General features: G+C 32.1%; 1 protein-coding gene across 1 annotated transcript in view; it reads right to left on the reverse strand.

Annotated features, from left to right (window-relative positions):
- The window catches only part of LOC118202776 (hexokinase-2-like), a 91,165-nt gene that overhangs the window by 30,147 nt on the left and 42,394 nt on the right, over positions 1 to 18,624 (reverse strand). The window contains exons 3-5 of the mRNA XM_085808274.1: positions 18,440 to 18,579; positions 15,692 to 15,907; positions 4,185 to 4,284 (exon numbers count right to left, since the gene is read on the reverse strand). Coding sequence (XP_085664400.1) covers positions 4,185 to 4,284; positions 15,692 to 15,907; positions 18,440 to 18,579 — 456 coding nt within the window. The remainder of the gene's footprint in view (positions 1 to 4,184; positions 4,285 to 15,691; positions 15,908 to 18,439; positions 18,580 to 18,624) is intronic.

The following is an 18,624-nucleotide window of genomic DNA, read 5'->3' on the forward strand; positions in this document are numbered from 1 at the left end:
TGAAGTGCGATTCTTAGGTTTGGGAAAACATTTTATCCATAGATTTTAATGGAGTTTTAGGTTCTGTTTCTTTTCTACTGAGGAGTAATATCTTGCAGTCACATTCACTGCTCAAAACAATTAGGGGATATCGTGGGTTCGGTATGAAATAAGAATATAATCGACAACCTTTTTAACAAAAGGAAATAGAACAGATTGTAAAGGAAAATTATAACGGTTACAAAGTTGGGAATATGCAAATTTAGTCTGTGACATCGAAAACTATGCGTTTTAGATAAAAAGTCAGGAGCGACCGACCTGCAGCATTCCTTTTGTAGTAGAAGATAAAACAATTGACACGATTTGAATGCTTCGTAGCAGTGAATATACGATGTCTCAACAAGATGAGTTGAATCGGTAGCCAGGAAGGCCATCGGTCGTTTACAGAACAGTCAAACGCAATCAATTATAGTGGAAGCGTTAGGAGTTTCTCAAAATGTCATTTCCAGACTGTGGAATCAGTTTCTGGAAACTGAATATGTTTAAGAAATTCGGGACAAGGTCGTATTAACGATTTAAAATAAAAAGCGGGAGCTATAGTTGCATTTCGTTAAAAATATATATATCTTAGAGAAATAAAGTGGTCAAAAAGAACGTTTTGTATGCGGAGATATTTGGTTCATGTACTGCAAACATTTTATTACACATTTTATCAGAAAAATCAGGAAAATAAATAATTAATTATATTACAATAATTATTAATTTCAAATATATTTTCCAGAAATCGATCAAAATAAAAACTGAAATTTTCCAGAAAATCTTGTTTGGAGACCATTTGGCGCCCCTTTGCGAGCAGCGCCCGGGACATCATACACCCCCTTGCCCCCCTTGCTACGTCCATGGAGGTAGGAAAGGAAGGAGGGGCCAACCGGCACTAGAAGTGAAGCAATGCTTTGAAGCCTGGGTCACCAGTTGGGGTGTTCTTTGTTTACATTCAGAAGCTCGCTTGACAGGGTTCTGATAGTATTTCGACACACGGCAGTTCCATACAAATCGAAAAAGGGACACTTTCGCATGAAAGAAACATTCATAGTGTGATGGATAATAGCAATTTGTATAGTTTAGTGACATTTACGCAAAAATCACATCTTGGTTATTTTTCGATAACTAACAATAGCGATTTTGATTATGAATTTGTTTTATAAAATTCTAAGCTGTTGAACTACAAAAATATAGATTTTAAGAAAAATGTTATGCTTAAAGAATGAAAAATACCTTACGGTACATTTAAAATTGTATACGTCTTTCGATACCCTTGAGAGTATTCGCTACTTTTATTTTATTTTCCAAACGCCAAAATGTTTTAAATAAAACAAATTTTTTTCACATCCATATATTATTGTAACATGTACCTTTTAAAATTTTTTAGAGGAGAGGCTTTACTGCTGCTCATTTTAAACTCATCGTTTTAATTTTATATATCTGAAAAATAATCACATTGGGCTTACGCGTTTTACTTATTTGGGTTAATTAAAAATAAAATTACTATCAAATGCTGCAATCCTCGTCAAAATTAATAAATATACACACAGATATGCCAATAAGTTAGCTTTCCCTTGATTTGGAACCACACATTTGTGTAAAATTATGTACAGTTTTACACAAATGTGTGGAACAGAAGAGGGATACATTGCGAATTTGGCGGAAGTACCATGTGCGGTGAAGATAATGTGACCATGTGAACGTGCTACATCATCAAGACAGCTTATTAAGAATTTGAAAATAGGGTAATCGACGAAGGTGGAAACATTTGTATATCCTGCCAAAGGAGGTCCGATCATGAATGGTCCTCTTATTGATTCCAGATTTTTAAATTTTTCCCACGCAAGTCTTTTTTTCTCGGTCTTTTTTTAAATGAACATTTGCTTGAAACTGATCCAGTGCATAACCACATTTTACATTAATAAGAGCAATCATTAAAGAATATTTGCAAATAAGATACGCTTATTTTTGCAAAAATGTTGTAAATAACTCAGTATCTATGCGTCAGTTGTATACAAAACTTATCTTATTTCATGGTCAGTGATTAATAGAGTTAGTTTTAAGGGGAAAAATAAAGTTTTCTCTCTCTTTTTTAAAATTTTATTTAGCAACATGTTTTGCTGATTACTAAATGTAATAAAAAATTATGAATGAAAAATCTTTCTTATTCAATACATATATATACTTGAGTAATGGTCCTCTATTTTTGAAAGTTTGAAGACATGAAAAAGTGTTATAAATTGGTATATCAACATACTTTGTATATTGTTACCTTCTGGATTACCTCACAGCATGAAAATTTCAGGTAAGTGATTTAGATCAATTAGTTGTTTTAACTGTTTTAAAAAAATGAAGCTATTATGCAGAGTAAGGAAATCAAGATTGCGATCTGATGACAATACGGTCAATTATGTGAATTGGATAGTTATTATTTATTATATTATCAAAGAATTATTAAACTGTGTAAAATTGCTAAAAGAGATACTGAGTGCTCTGCCAAAATTTATTTTCTAGAAGATTTGAAAAGTTTGAAACTTGATGGCTAAATGTAAATAGAAAATTATGTATGTTAAAATATTTGTAATTAGGCACATAGGTCAGATTAAGTTTTTATTAAATAGAGTAACGCATGCAAGGGCTATCTGCCTAAAGAGAGAGATGCCATCGTGGAGGAATTTTGAAGAAAAACTGACCTTTGAGTGGGTATTAAAAATAATGCATTTAATTTTCATTCAAATTATATATTCATATATATTTTTTATGTAAAACTTTCGGGTGTATGCTAAATTAGTGTAAATTACTTTACACGAAAAATATAGTGAATGCACAGAAATTAAAGATTTGCACATGCCAGAAATGAAAAATAGGAAATATGTATGGGTATTTATGCATGTGCTTGCAAAAAGCATGTATCTGCCTTTGAAAAAATACATAACTATTTATTAAATTATTTATAAATGTATTTGAAATGAAGAATTTATTCACTTATAAACAACTGTGAAAGTACTGTGAAGAAATCTAATTATTAAATGTATCTAATTTATAATGATTATAAATGTTATCTAAATATATAATAACCTTAATATTTAATTGTAAACATAAATTGAAATCCTGTTGACAAATACGTTATAAAACTATTTAAGCAAGAATTGTTCGTATTTGAAAGCAATCTGTTAAAAGGTATTGTAAAGCAAATGCTATGAGATGCGCACTTAAGAACGTAATAAAGAGTTTTGGAATATGTATTGTTGAAATGAAGAGTAAAAAAAAAAATCTGATAAGTATAATTAAAAGAATTATTCCCCTTACATTTTATAATAACTCAGTAAGTTTTAAATAATACTTAAAAAAAAAAAACTTATTTTATTCCCTTTCAGAAATGTTCAGAGAAAGTCAAGTACTATTTAAAGTATTTCGCTAATTCCTAATAATTCTCTAATTTAAAATGAACCGAATAGAGCATTAATTATAAATTGACTTACATTTTTCGATTTAAAAGATGCCTCAGAAGCCAAAAAATCATGTCATATTTAAGAAAGTATTTTAGGAAGAAGTTCTGTAAATAAAAAAGAAATAATGCATAATTTTAATATTAATAATACAATAAACTTTGGTCTTAATTTTTGTACCTTAACCGAATAAAATCGAATTACCTTAATTTTTTTTTAATGTAATTAACGAAAACTTGTGAAAATATTTCATTCAAATTAAACCATTCTGAGAAAACTGTCCTGTGAAAAGTATAGCATTTAATTCCGTTCAGAATGAAATGTTTAAAAATATGTTGTTTTCATATACTTAGGTCTCTGAAGTGTTGTAGAAAAAGAAAATATATACATTTATATGTATATTTACGACGTAATTACAAAATATTTACATCCGAAGGCGTCAAATCCCATTGAACTTAATGGTAAAGGACCCAATGTTTTGGTCACCACGTAGGGATCGCCGGTGCTTCAAAGCAGGGTACGGGAGAAACTTGTTTAGGGCTACTCCATCTTACTTCTTACCTCCATGGCTACGCCACTGGCTGCGCACAATAGAAACGACTGCGAAAAGGTACGTCTCCCAAAGAGATATCTTCCGATATCTTCAAAGACAATACCGGAAAGGTTAATCGCTAATACATTTTATTTTAAAAAAATAAAAGTTTTGTTCTTTACCTATGATAAGTCCTATTCTGCATTCTCGGTTCTTATGTGCGCAAGACATAAGGGTTCCTGTTGTGTCATTTATAATAGCTACAACATCCACGTCAATATCCTAAAGAAGAAAAAATTTAAATAGTAATACTTGTAATTTATATTACACATTCGTCGCTTAAAAACAAAACAATGCAAGATATTCATTTTATATTAAACTTGGTTCCATGCAAATTTTAAACTCGCATTTGAAGGTACTTAAAATTCAGAAACATACTATCTTTTTTTTTTTTTTTTTTCTTTCTTCTTTTAGTTACACCTATATAAAAAGGAATATTCTCTTTTATCCTAGAACCATTTTTGGTCAAAGAGAATAATGCATATTTTGAAAAGAGCCGTAGGTATTTTGAAGTTATTATTAAGTTTGTTATCTGTTATAGAATCAAAGAAGCTACGAGTGCTCAGATATTTTTCCTGATAAATAAGGTGATAGATCAGCATATAGGACAGATGCTCGCTTTTCCATATCGACAGGTGAGTTTTGTAAAGGCAGGCACATACGTATTTTCTCCCTTCTTTTTGCATGCCTTCGTGGTGTAATTGAAAGCCCACTCGACGCGTAGCCAGGCGGTCCGGAGTTTGAGAGTCTCCAGCATTTTTTTTTCACGTTTCCAGCATCAAAAATCCTAATGACTATAGGTAGATCACTTGCTGCTCAAAAAACGCAGAATTTTGCTCAGCTTTAAAATTCTTAGTTAACTTACTTCAAGTCTAAGCTCCTTTCTGAATAATTCTCTATCCTTAGACTTATAAATCGGGAAGAAATAGATGACAGGCTTTTATTTTCAACATCTTATAGCTAGAATCCGGATGCTCAATAATTTTTGCAGATATTTGATATTTTCCTGTCATAAATTCCTATTCTGACTTTCTGATGTATTTTCATAATTTACGGCTTATTTAAGAATCATCTATAACATAAATACAAGCCAGTTTCCATTTGAAAGTCCTTCTCGATGGCATCTCCTCCTTTCAGCAGGTAACCTCCTTGCCCTCTATCGTAACAATCCAGTCGGTCTTTTCAATTCAATTATTTTAAACAAAACATTTTGTATTCTTTGGTAGCTATGCATTTGTATTATTGTGTAGAAGCGCAACTATTTAGCAATCCGTGCGTTAATTTTCGAGTTTTCTGTCAATAGATGATTCTGATCCTAAGAAGTAATATGAACTGGTTGCTTAGTAGTCGCAGTGTGTTAATCTTCGCAAATGGGAATCCAAATGTGACTATCTAACAACCCGTAGAAATTGTAAGAAACGTGTTTAACTTTTACATATGCGGTTTTAATAAAATTAATTTTGCAATAGAGATTTGAGTTTTTAGTTCTGTTTACGATGCTTACAGTGAAAGCCAATGTGAGTAAAAAGGTATTTGCTTTCGCGAAGGAAATCGCATCAGTGATTCTCAAAAGCTGGTTTTCTTAATAGTTGGAAATGTTTTAAGAGGTAAGTTTCACAAAATATGGAAGTTCGGCGGAAAGGGTTATTTTGTAGTGCAACACTTGAGAAGATCTATGGATAAACTCTCAAAATAAAGAACTATTCAAAGGAAGCAAATGAAGCATTTCTTAGCGCCGATGTCTACCCGCAGAAGATCAAAAACTGAAAGCTTTCTATAGTTATCCCAAAAATGGATGAACGAAACATTTCCTTGAAACTCTCTTGATGGTTGCTATATACCAGAAATCGGAAGGAAAACGATAGATTCACTGCTGATATTATCGTCGTTGCTATATAACAAAGATTTTTTTCTTCGTTTCACTGAAACTGACCTTCAGCCCTCCCTCAAACGTGAAAAAAAGCTTCCACCAGAATTCACGCCTTCATGGGAAGAGAGAGCCCCAAATATTTTTTTATCATCCAAACTCATTGTAACAAGATCGGAGTCATTGTCTGCAGCTGATTACGATTGTTCATACTTCGAAGAAGTTGCAGAAATAATCAACTGATTTTCGGATACGGAAGCCATTGGCTTAAAAAGAGTTAAAATATTACGTCTTGACAGCTGAAAAATTAGAATATATTAGGATTTATTGCTGCATATTTTAACGAAGTACCTGAGCCAATAAAGATACTCGGAAAAAAAGGAAATATTTTCTTGTTACAGCGGCTGTAAATCACTGAAAATGCTTATAATCATTTAAATTGTGTTCCTGGCAAAACAGGTATAAGGGAAATACAAAAGATATGATAAAGTTACCACTTTCAATCATTCAATCAGGAATTCGAAAGCGTTATGATGCTCGAAAATTTCTAGTGACTTTTTTCCATACATAAAATGCTGCTTCAAAATAATAAATACATAATAAGCTGGCTGACCCTATTACGTCAACTGACGCGGAAACTTGTTCCTCCCAGTTCAGATAGATTTTATTCAACAGGCATAAAATGGCTGAAAATAAAATAAAATAAAAAAAAAAAAAAAAAAAAAACCTCCTAGTAATATTATGGAACGTGAATAACGTATAGTCTTGTATATTAAGATTTTAATTACTTCTACATCATTTACACAAAATTTTGACAACGAGCGAACATTACGATTTATACACGTTACTGATTTCTTTTTTGATATAATACTGTTCATATATTCCTTAAACCCGTTGTTTAGACTTTTATGAATAATTTTAATTAATTATTCTTATTTATAAAGACCTATTTTTCACAATTTTAGTCTTTGCTTGTTAGTTTTCAGTGTCTAAACATCCGAGCTTTATATTGATAATCAGAATATAAACGAAGTAAATAACTGGAATCATTCTGAATTTCCTCATCATGAGTTTTACTAAGAACAGCTGCAACAATTAAAGATTGGGACTGTAATAACAATTATTAATTGTAGTAACATTTAAAAATAATTAGAAATCTCATCATTAATGAAGCTGATATGTGATATTTATGTAATAAACATTATATAGACTACTTTTTAACAAGAAAAATATCTCATACTGAACAGCCGCTCTGATTCTCGAACAAATAATATTTAACAATTATCAGAAATCGATCGCAATAGTTCAGCCAGAATTATCTTTAGCTAAAATTATTCATTTAAATATTATTTTACTCTGAAATAATTATTAGGGGTTAAATAAAAGGAGTTAAGAAGAGAGCGTACGTTTGATATTGTTGGACCTCATAATCAAACCATGAATTTATACCTTTTTGCTGTTCTTATTTAAATGTACTTTATAGTCTGCTGTTCGACTGATGTTTTACGGTGTTAAAAGGAAGGAAAAATTCGACCTTTTTTAACCAATCCTGTCTTTACCGTCCAAGCTCGAACTTTCAAACTCGGTTTTTTCAAAACAACGATTTTACAGACTCATTGTTTTTGTATGATGTCAGAGACATGAATTCAACTGATGCACTGCGAACCTTGGTACGCCAGCTGTCTTACGCTCTGGCCAGTTTTTTGGTATAGTCTTAAGGGTCAACTGCTCTGGAAGATCAGTCACTAGCCCAACGAGAATGACACTCGCTAGATAGATCAGTTTAATTTTGAATTCATTTTAGAAGATAAAGAAAACCAATTAGGTATATTCCTCCAGATACTGATTTAAGTTATCGTTTGTGAATTATTTGAAATTTTTATAACAGTAGTCTGATAACGCTTAAAAGTTACGTTTAAAATAAATTTTAATTTCTTTTGTTTAATAAGCTTGCTTGTTTTTTTAACATGTGACCGTTCTCTTTTATTGCTGAAATGATAATTAGATAAGGACACACAAAGAGTTCAGAAATAATAATTGGACTATTAAGGCTTTGTTCTGCTGTAAAAGAACCAAATTTTTGCATAAATTTCTTATTCATTTAGTTAAAGTATAATATTAATTAAAAAACAGATTCTCAATCAGATCAAAATTTTGTACTCCAATAATGTGCGACGATTAAGAAGATTCGTAAATTCTGCTCTATAACAGTAGATCAAGCCCGGCTTTGCTTACAGAAAGCAGTTAAAATAAAAGAAAAGGGGGGCACTGTTGTGAAATAAAGCTAATTGTATATAAATAAACACTGTCTGAATAATGAAGGTTAAATAATCATGACCTTAAGCATGACGGGAATAAGAGTTTTGAGGAAACTAGCGAAACAGTGTCCGTTTATGTCAAAAATGTAAGTGATGGGCGCCGTCAGTTGCTTTGAAGATGGAAATATGAAATTAAAAAAAAAAGTAGAAAAAGCAGTATACTTTATAAATAATTTATAAGAAAACTTTCGATATATCATACGCAAGTCATAGGCTTTTTAATTTACTTTTAATTACTTTATTTTAAACTGTATATATATATATATAAATTAAAGTAAAGTAAGAAGCACAAACGATAAAAGACCTATGTGGTGAAAAACTTTGCGCATTGTGCTGCAAAATTTAGAAAAAGGTTTAAAGAAAAATCCTAGTTCGTATGCTAAAAAGCCGCTTAAATACTGTGGTTCTGTGAAAACATTAACATAAAGCAAAATAAGCATCAATGAAATGTGTTACAAGAGAAAAAAATACAACATTTGAATATTTACAAGTAAGAATCAATACTAATAGTAAGCAATATGCTAATCAAATTAAGGTATATTTAAAACATTAGTAAAAGTACTAACAAATGATTTGAGCAAAAATATAAAAACTAATATATATATATAAAGTTATTTTCTTATATTTTTTATTAAATCAATGAAAAATGACGAGAAATGATCGTTTAAGTTATCACGTACCAGCTTTTTGACTAGAATCTAATTCACAGAATACAGAACACATGAATACAGAACCTTAAAACTGTAATTCCCTGTGTTAATGTGTTGCATCTTTTAACTATTAGATTATCAATATCAACATTATAGCACTCTTAATCTTCAGCTCACTAGGTTGTAACAGAACAAATGGATTATCTGGTTCTTATCTCAGAAGAGACGCTATCATCGTTAAAACTACGTTTATAATAGATACTCAATATAAAAGGCAAAGGTAAAGTTGAAATTCCCGTTGATGGTGTATTTTAATTATGGCAAAGCACACTAAGGCTATCTGCCTAAGGGAAGGGATGCCTTCGTGGAGGACTTTCTAAGGGAAACTGGCTCGTATACACGTTACACATAGGGGAAAACCACGAAAGCACCCATGCAACCAGCCCGTTCGCGGGATTCGAACCTCGGACCGAACTACCAGTGTTCAGCGACTTTACCGCTCGGCCGCTGGTGGACCCTGTTTCCCGTTGAATTTGATACTGGAAGCTCAATTAACATGAAACCTGCACATGCATGCAGTATCACATATTTATTCCACAATTAGATAGCTTGCTATCTATAAATTAGTTAGCTTGCTGAAAGCGTTGCAAACAGAATGTGGTGAAACCTCAAGTTTAACGCACGTGACAGTGACACATTAATATGTTTTTTCAAACTTTCCAAAAATAAGAGTTATGAAATGAAAATGGTAATCTATCCAAGCAATTTTAGAGTAACTGCCATTTTATTCCAGTAGCAAATGTTGCAGACAGAATCTAAGCCGGGGGGGGGATGAGACGACTTATGATTGGCGGTTTATTAAAAAAAAAAAAAAAAAAAAAAAAAACGGCGATTCTTTGCAGGAAATTCAAAAGTTTATTGTAACTCTAAAGATAAGTTGGAAGATAGCCAGTGACGATCTGAAGTAACGATTTCCAGACATTGCTTAATAAGGAAGAAAAGAGCGCATCATCAGCCACGAATAAATCACTCGCCTGAATGAAACAACATAACAAAGAAACGAAACAGATATATCAAAGAGTTGATAAGATCTATGCTTAAAACATAAGCATGAATCCTTAATTTTTCAATGAAATACTCATCATCACTTAACACCTTGAAAGTATCTAGATAAAATTACGTTGTTCTACCAGAAATAAAGTTTATAAAACAAAAAATGCACAGCACATGCGCATAAAATTGTATAATAACTCGCATATTTGCACGAACAGATTAGAAAACTTATCAGAATGAATGCTGGAAGAATCAAGATAAATAGAATGATGATAGTTTTGTAGAGTCTATAGCTTTTCGAAGCACGAAATAGGAAAATTCACTTACGCTCTCACAGGGCTTCCAACTCCGAATTTTCCAACTGCTAGTAGACATGCTAACATTTACACTACGAAGGCACACAAGGCGGAAGGAGAAATTATGTATATTTTCATCCACTTAAGCCAAATCCAGGTAGTGACGAATCATTATCCACCAAATTTTAGTCGGGAATCACTGTAGAGTACTTTTGAAGCCAGATACGAAACAAGAGTAAACAGTGGCCTCACCGTGATTCGAACTCCGGATTTTCCCATCGGTAGTCGGACGTGCTAGCAATTACAGCACGAAGGCACTCGGTGAGAAAGGAGTAAATTACTTATAACTTGCTTTTAATAGCTGAAACGATGTATAATACATGACTCGACAGCAAATTTTAGGTTTAAAAATATTTCATTTCCAGTGAAACTAAAATTAATGTACATCAGTATTTCACACAATCCGGGTAATCAGTTGTCTCAGACTGTTTGAAACCGGACTTCTAGAGGAATAAAGTACATGTAAAAATAATAATTTGTTTAAAAATATTTATGTCATACTTATTTTTCAATAAATAAAATGCGATTAATAAACTCAGATGTCTTTATTATGAATTATTTTTAAACATGCATGTTCTTCTTCATTTGTTATTCTCTAAAAATTGTAGTATTCATATCTGAACATTTTTCTTCTGTGGCTTTTCCTCTTGAAGTATATCCTTGTAGCAATAAATTGCGCTGCTTGTCATTCGGCGTATTATGAAGTTACACTTAACATTCAGATCACGTTCCACAACACGCTGTTCGATTAGATGCATTCATTTACGTTGGTGTAATCATTGAATCCAAGTTGTTATACCATTCTACTCGTAATTATGCTATTAACAATTTCAGCAAAATGAGTTTAGAAACCAATGAAATCATTTGCACAATGTGGCATGATATGTTTCCGTACTGCACTTAAAATGCTTGCCGTTAACTTATGCTTTTTTTCCCTTATTTTTTCGATAACGTTTCTGATATTGAGTATCTTTCCCAAAATTCCATTTACCTACCAATGGACGAGCGGTTAAGGCCCCTAAACACTGGCTGTTTAATCCAAGTTCAAACCCACGCGTATGGGCTGGCTTGATGGTTGGTTTTCGTGGATTTTCCCATGTATAATGTGAAAACGAGCCAGTTTCTCGTAGAAAAATCCTCCACAAATGCGTTCTTCGCCTTAGAGGCAAATACCCCTCGTATGCATTTCAATAATCAAATAATAAATTTCTATAATCAAATTATCTAATCAAAAATTGCAGCAAAGTACGCGCATTTTCTCCTGTTGCAGTTATTACGGCTTAAGAAAAAGCTAAAATAACTTTAATAACCCAAAATTAAAATATGCAATAATATTGCAAAACTTTTAAACCGCGTTAAAATAAATCGCACTAAAAGAGAGTTTACTCTGTAAAGGGGGGAAAAACAGTCCTTTATGTATTTAAATAACTTTGTGTACTTATTTTCAAAAATTTTTTTTTGCTCAATTAAAATTTTGCTTGTTTTAGAATTTTCAAATCAGACTGCAATGGATTTGGACTGATCGAAGCCGGACTATGCAAGATATTGCTGTGTTGCCCAACTGATTCTTAAAGAAAGAAATTCGGAAAAAGTGAAGGATGGTATTAATAAAACAGAAACACGAAGGAGAGAAAATGATCACAGAAATCATTGAGAAATATTAGAAAATTATCACTTTAATGTAAGTTTGTTTGATTATGCGTTCGTCGAACACTTTCGGCGGGAAAAGATCTCGGATCTACGTAGCATGTAAAAAAAGCCAGGAAAATTCCCATGCAGCTAGTTAGTTGGGATTTGAAGCGTTGGTCAAGCTAGAACAGTTTAGCGATTTTACCGTTCAGCTGCTGGTGAGCCTAGTACCACCATAAGAGTTTCGTTGAAACGCATTTCTGAAATGAAAAGATGCAGAATTTCTGATAGTTGAAGACAAAGTTTTAAGTAAGACAAAGAGTTTCATATAACATTCGACAAAAAAGTTTAAATTTTATTGAAAATTTTCCGAGGAAAGTAGGATCCTAAAGGTTACTGAAGATGTTCACCGAGATTTCTGAGCAGTAATAAACAATGAAGTTCTGAAAGTGATATTAACACTGGCAACGAACAGGGCAATGGGAAAACTGCAGATATTTCTAAATATTTAGTTGGATGTTAAAGGAAAGCAGATTAGTTGATATCTGAAAATAAATTGAAGGAGACAGTAATCGACTGGAAACTTAACTAATTTAGCTGGATATTAAAGAGAAGCAAATTAGTTGAGATTCGAAATAAATTGAAGAAGACTGTAATAGACTGGAAACCTAATTAATTATACGATAAAAACTGTAACTTCGTGTAGTAAATTTTACAATTTAAAATCTCCACTGGTAGATTTCTAATATAGAATTTAGAATTAGAATCAGCATTAGAATTAGTCCGTGTTATTGCAAACATTGAATTTCAGGTCTTTAATATCATATAACGCAGTTTCTGTGTTGAAATATTGTAGGATTTATCCTAAGTTTCTAATAAGTTATTTTAAGTTAAAGCTGTTTTCCTGTCCATCCAATTTCAGCTTACAATTTCCTACCAAAATATGTTTTTAGAATCACGTTTAATGCAAATGAGTAATAGTATGTACGTCGAAGTTCCGCTGGCTTCGCGGAAGAGCCTCAGGGTTCCTGATTAGCGCGCGTTTGCCTTTTGGCTACGACTTTCTAAGCTCTACTATGTTTTTCCGAGAAACATGTTTTCTTGTTTACACGCTCGGCCATATTACAGGCATTTGATAGCTTCGCTAGTTCATTCGATATTTAGGGGCCAACTAGTACTTAGAATTTTGATAGCTTCGGCTACATCTCTTTAGTTAAGCACTAGTTAAGTTTTATTTATTATTATTTCGAGTTCAAGCCCAAGTGGAGGCTTTGCTGTACGCTCTAAGAAAGGGGCCATCTGTTAAATTCTTGTTTTGAGTAACAAAGGGTAATTAAACCTTCTCGAGTTTACGTCTTTGTTCCTGAACTACAGCGATTATTCGCTTAGCTGTTCATTAGAATCCTCCACATTTAGCTGTTAGATAAAAGGGTGGAACTCCACAATATCAAGAATTACCTATCCCCCCCCCCCGATATCAGTACTCGCATTATAGTTTTCGTAGAATAGCAAATAAGTTTAGAAAGCTTGTTAGATGATAAAGTACACTTTAACAGCGAAAGCTACGAAAATAATAAACCGAAACGTTTCTTAGCTTTTGTTTTAGGCTCCTGTTCAAAGTATTACTAAATTACTAACTCAAGATTATAAGGTGATCATAGCCCTTAACTGAGAAGAACTTAATATTTCACGTACTTCATACTCATTCAGTATAAAAAAACCAGAGAGGTTCCTACGCTTAATAAAAACAGTACTTATTTTAATCATAACAACTTTGAGTGCTGAATAAAAGCTTACGTATGCTTGTAGAGACATTAGGTATTTTTTGAAGCAGGCAAGATGAAAAATTAGCAACGCCTTCGTCCAGGAATCGAACCGTGGACCTCTGGCATACGCGCCCAGCGTGCAGACCATGACACCACGATGGCATGCCACAGAAATACCTTATATGCTATGAAAACTACTGTAACGCTTACCATAAAGCTGATGAATGCTATAAAAACTAGTATAATAATATAGTTCTGATTCCATACACCCAGAAATAGAAGCTGATTTCATTTATTTATTATTGTCAAAATTAAGCACTGTGGATTCTGAAATGAATTTAAACTTCTCTATTTTTCGATTAAAAAAATTTTTCCGAGAAATATGTTTTAAGTAAAAATTTTATATCATTTTGGAGCGAAAAGTTATTTTTTCTGAATTAAATGCTTTAAATGTAAAAAGGGCATGCTGCATTTAAAATGGATATGCGATTTGAAAATACACAAAATCGCATAAAGCGTGTTCAGTCGTTAAATCTAGCAGACCGAATGCATCAATGGCTAGTATAGTATATTCATTGCGATGTAATGAAGTACTCTGTTAAATTTATATCTGATAAATATGTAAAATTAGGTAACACATTATCAAGTTTATGTCAATTTAAAATCTTTATGCATAAACATGCAAAAAATTTTATCCATAAATCAGGAATTAAAAAAAAGGCAACTATTAAAAATTATTGAGTAAAATTTGGCAAAAATACGACTCAGATTTCTTAGAAATATTATTAATTTTCAAAAATTTTTTTACATGATGAATTAACGTACGCTTTATACCACCGTATGAAAAATTTGTCAAAATAACAAAGAAGGAATTCTTCAATGCAGGATGTCGTCACTCTTCACATGCATGCAGAACACACAGAGATGTTTCGCAACTGATAATAGCATTTAAGTGATCACTTAATTATCATTAATTTTGTTAGACTCTTTGAAATTCTTCTTTGGGAAGGAGGATAAAGGAGGTAATGTTACAGCCTATTCACAGAAAAGGTTATTTTTGTATTTATTTCTTCGTTAGCCGCTGATTTCAGTCCTTTTGTAAATACTAATTTTTTTAATAATGATTTTTCATTTTTTTCTTAACTCATAAAAATCAGTGCATTCTTGAACTTTACTTTTCTTTATCTTTACTTTGTAAATTATTCAGCATTTTTTGATTGATTTAACGAATCATATCTAATTGATACTAAGTCCGTAACCTTATATTTTAAGCTTATGGTTCACCTTTTAGCTTTTCCTATTCTCATTTAAAGACACTGCATGGATAAAAATTAAAGATCTTCTAGCCACAGACTGAACAATAAAATATATCAAACATATTCACTATATATTTCATCGTAGTAATGGTCTTCAAATTTTACCGGCCCACAAAACCCCCTAAAACTATTTTTTTTTTCTTTTTTTCAAGTTTCTAAAACTACAATTTTTCTATGGAATTCCTTACTGGGTAACTTTCTGGAATAGAATTCCTACCATCCACAAGAAAATAAATGCTAAAAAAGCACTGAAAACATTAATATTACATTAATTTTATGCAGAAAATGGAAAGAAAATCGTTACTTTATTACAGTTTTACTCATAAGAAGAGATTTACTTCATATTATTTTAGATAACAAATTAATGGAAATAAAATGCATTATTTAATTAATTATTTAAATGGCTGTTTTCGCACTCCACGCAGTATTAGAAAATTCTTTGGAATTTCGATTTTTATTTGTAGAACTTCTAGAACGAACTCCTAGAAAAAAATTGCTTGGAACCAAAAGGTTATGCGAAACACAGTCTGATATACCACTGCACTAGAGTAAAACATCTCTAACTTCAGGATGAAAACTTCGGATCGTTTTCTGCAAACGCTGCAGTGATATGAATTAGAAGCACGAATCGCAATTAAATTCAGTAACATTAGTTTAGTTTAAAAGTATCTTACCCCTCTTCTCCTTACAGCTGCTTGTAATAACTCTCCCACATCTTCTCCTTCTACTCCAGAACATTTGAATCCTTTAGTCCAAATAGTGAGCCTCGCACTCGCTAAACTTTCTTGTTTACAAGGAAAGCTAAATGTAAACCCAAGGGGTAGGCGGTGATTTTTCACACCTTGTCTTTCCATGAAATTAGCCAGACACTCTGCAATATGGTCAAAGAGCTGGAGGGAATATTTATTTTTAATGTAGCAGACATAACATAAGATAACAGAATACTTGAAATAATATTTTTGGGCTAAGAATTTTAATGTATACAGAAAAATATGATGATAATTGTTTTCTGAATTAAAATAATGGGTTTAAAAATATATGATTCAGGCAGGTGCGATAAATGTTTTTCATGCATAGGACTAAAGATCAGTGCTATGAATTTTTAAAAAATAGTTCGTAATTAAAAAGGAGGGATGATTAAATAAAAATTCATTCCAAAACCTAAAGGAACTGAACTCACAGAAATCTAGAAAGTTGATACGTAACATGAGTAGCATTGTATTTTATTTTTCTACCAGTTAATTTTGGTTTTGGAAACAGCCGTTCCTTTACATTCTCATTTTCCTGCCGGAATAAGTCTTCAGTTTCACGCTTTATGCAATGTAGGGTAGAAATTACTATTAAGCTGAGGTCTGAGCTACTTTCAGACAAGAGCGTGTTCTGCCTTCTGGTCACGTTGTTTCGATATTAGTTAAAGCCTGCTGTTTAACAGCCGTGCATATTAATTGCAGGTTAATCTACGTAGGTGATATTAGCAAAGAGTCAATTAAGCGTTAAATATCTCTGTGTAGCTTTGCCTGATTATTCAACTTAGAATTAGTTTACTTTTACGTTTAAGTTAAAGAGCTGGCTTTGTACACCTACGTAGGACCATCTGTGAAAATGTTTGAGTTAAAATAAATGGGTATGTTAACCCTTTTTATGTTGTTGTTATAGTCGCTTTACAGTTCTAGTAGGTTCTAGCATTGAAATAACCGTAATTTAGCTAGAACACTATATATCGATTATTGGATTAAGTTATGACTCCATGTATTGAGACATGAAGAATTCTTTCAACAACGAATAAAACATATTAGTAAAATTCATCCTTATTCTAGCTATTAAAAATACATTTATGAAAACTTCATGAAAACAAAACTGAAATTACATTATTTCGATACAAAATTAGAAAAAAGAAGAAAAGCATAAAATGGTTGTTTAACACTACATAAACATATTTAATTACCTAAATGTATACTATGATCTGACATTAGGAACGTACAGAGTGCCCCACGGAAAAGCAGTTTGCATTCGAATATAGTATGACTAAATGGACACTAACTTTATGATGGGATGTGCACAGGAGTGAAGGGGAAAGCAAAATAAAAGCTGGAATACTTTTTTTTTGGCAATACCAAATCGATGGACAGATAGTCGGCAGGAAGAGAGGAAGGGCAACGCCTACCTCCAAACAGCCTAGCACCGGCATTGAGGAAGGGCTTTTGACGTAATAATTGGGAACTGAAACTTTTAACTCAAACCAAAATCTTTCTCTTCGTATGCTGACATATAGGATAACTACACACTTTAGCTTCTGTCTATGCGCAATTTCGCTGCCCTCGCTTCCTATCGCAATAATATAAAAAATGTAAATGTTCTTGAATACGCATCACTAGAGTGCCAAGCGAATTATGGCCACAAATGTCAGTTGCAAATAAAAATGGAATTAAATCTGCCTCTGCTGCCAAGTTTTTTAGATATTACGAAGTTAACATATTTGCATAATACGCAATCAGAATTCTTCCTCTTCAATATGGATCTACGATCTATTCTATATAGCTATTACGTATCGACGCTGTTCCGACTTTTCCTTGCTATTATTACAGATATATATATATATATATTTAATAAAAACAAACTGAGAAGTAATGGCCAGCAGGAATTTTGATGGCGTAGAAGTGTTGATGCAGAATCAATAGGAAACTGGAGGCTAAGGCAGATTAAATCTTCATTTTTTATTTCAGCAAATATGCTGTGGCCACAATCAAGTTGGCACATTAAATGTGCCTATTCCAAAAAGTTTACATTTTAGAAAAATTTACAGTAAGACAAAAGGAGCAGACAAACTGCAGTCGAACTAGGTGCGTTACATTCAGGGTTAAATCTTAATTTAGACTGAGTTAGTTTTGGTTTTCAATGTATTTTGATTGCATAGCTAATAATTCTGTAAAATTATTATTGGCTGTTTAAATTTTAGTTAAATTTACATCATCAGAATTATGTAAGAATGATCTGACATACATTAACATCGAAATGATGCAGTGCAGTGAGTTTGCTATTTTTAGAACAGCGAAAGGAATTTATACTGCTAATTTAATCTTTACATATTCTTTATTTTTCGTACATATATAAATTTTTATATTTTCTCTACGAGGGGTGGTGTCAAAATTCTAATTGCACATTCCTGATTACGCACGCCCTCCTACTATTTGATTTTTTTGTAAATTTGCTCAGAATTTATTTGAATACGCTCAATATATAAATATTTCAATGTAAATTTGTACACGTTCTAACAACATTAACAATATTTGTGACGTATCTGTTGATTGCCACATATTTTCACTTTTTAAAGAAAGTTTTATAATACAGAAAAAACATAGCAGTATTTCCTAAAAGTAAAAAGAGCAATTTATTATGCAGCTAAAATTGCAATACGTTCTTACTTGAGTGCCTGTACCAAGCATAATTGATTCTGGAATTCCAAATACTTCGTTCTCCATTTGGAAATCTTCTCCATTAAGCGTGATTAGTAATACTCGGAAATTAGTGCCACCAAGATCGAGGGCAAGAAATTTTCCTTGTTCTAGTTAGAAACAACATAATATTAATCTCTGTAAGACATGCAATA

This window comes from Stegodyphus dumicola, chromosome X1 (assembly GCF_044657685.1).
Source record: "Stegodyphus dumicola isolate Sdum_Otavi_A_Nest chromosome X1, ASM4465768v1".
NCBI classification, from domain to species: domain Eukaryota; kingdom Metazoa; phylum Arthropoda; class Arachnida; order Araneae; family Eresidae; genus Stegodyphus; species Stegodyphus dumicola.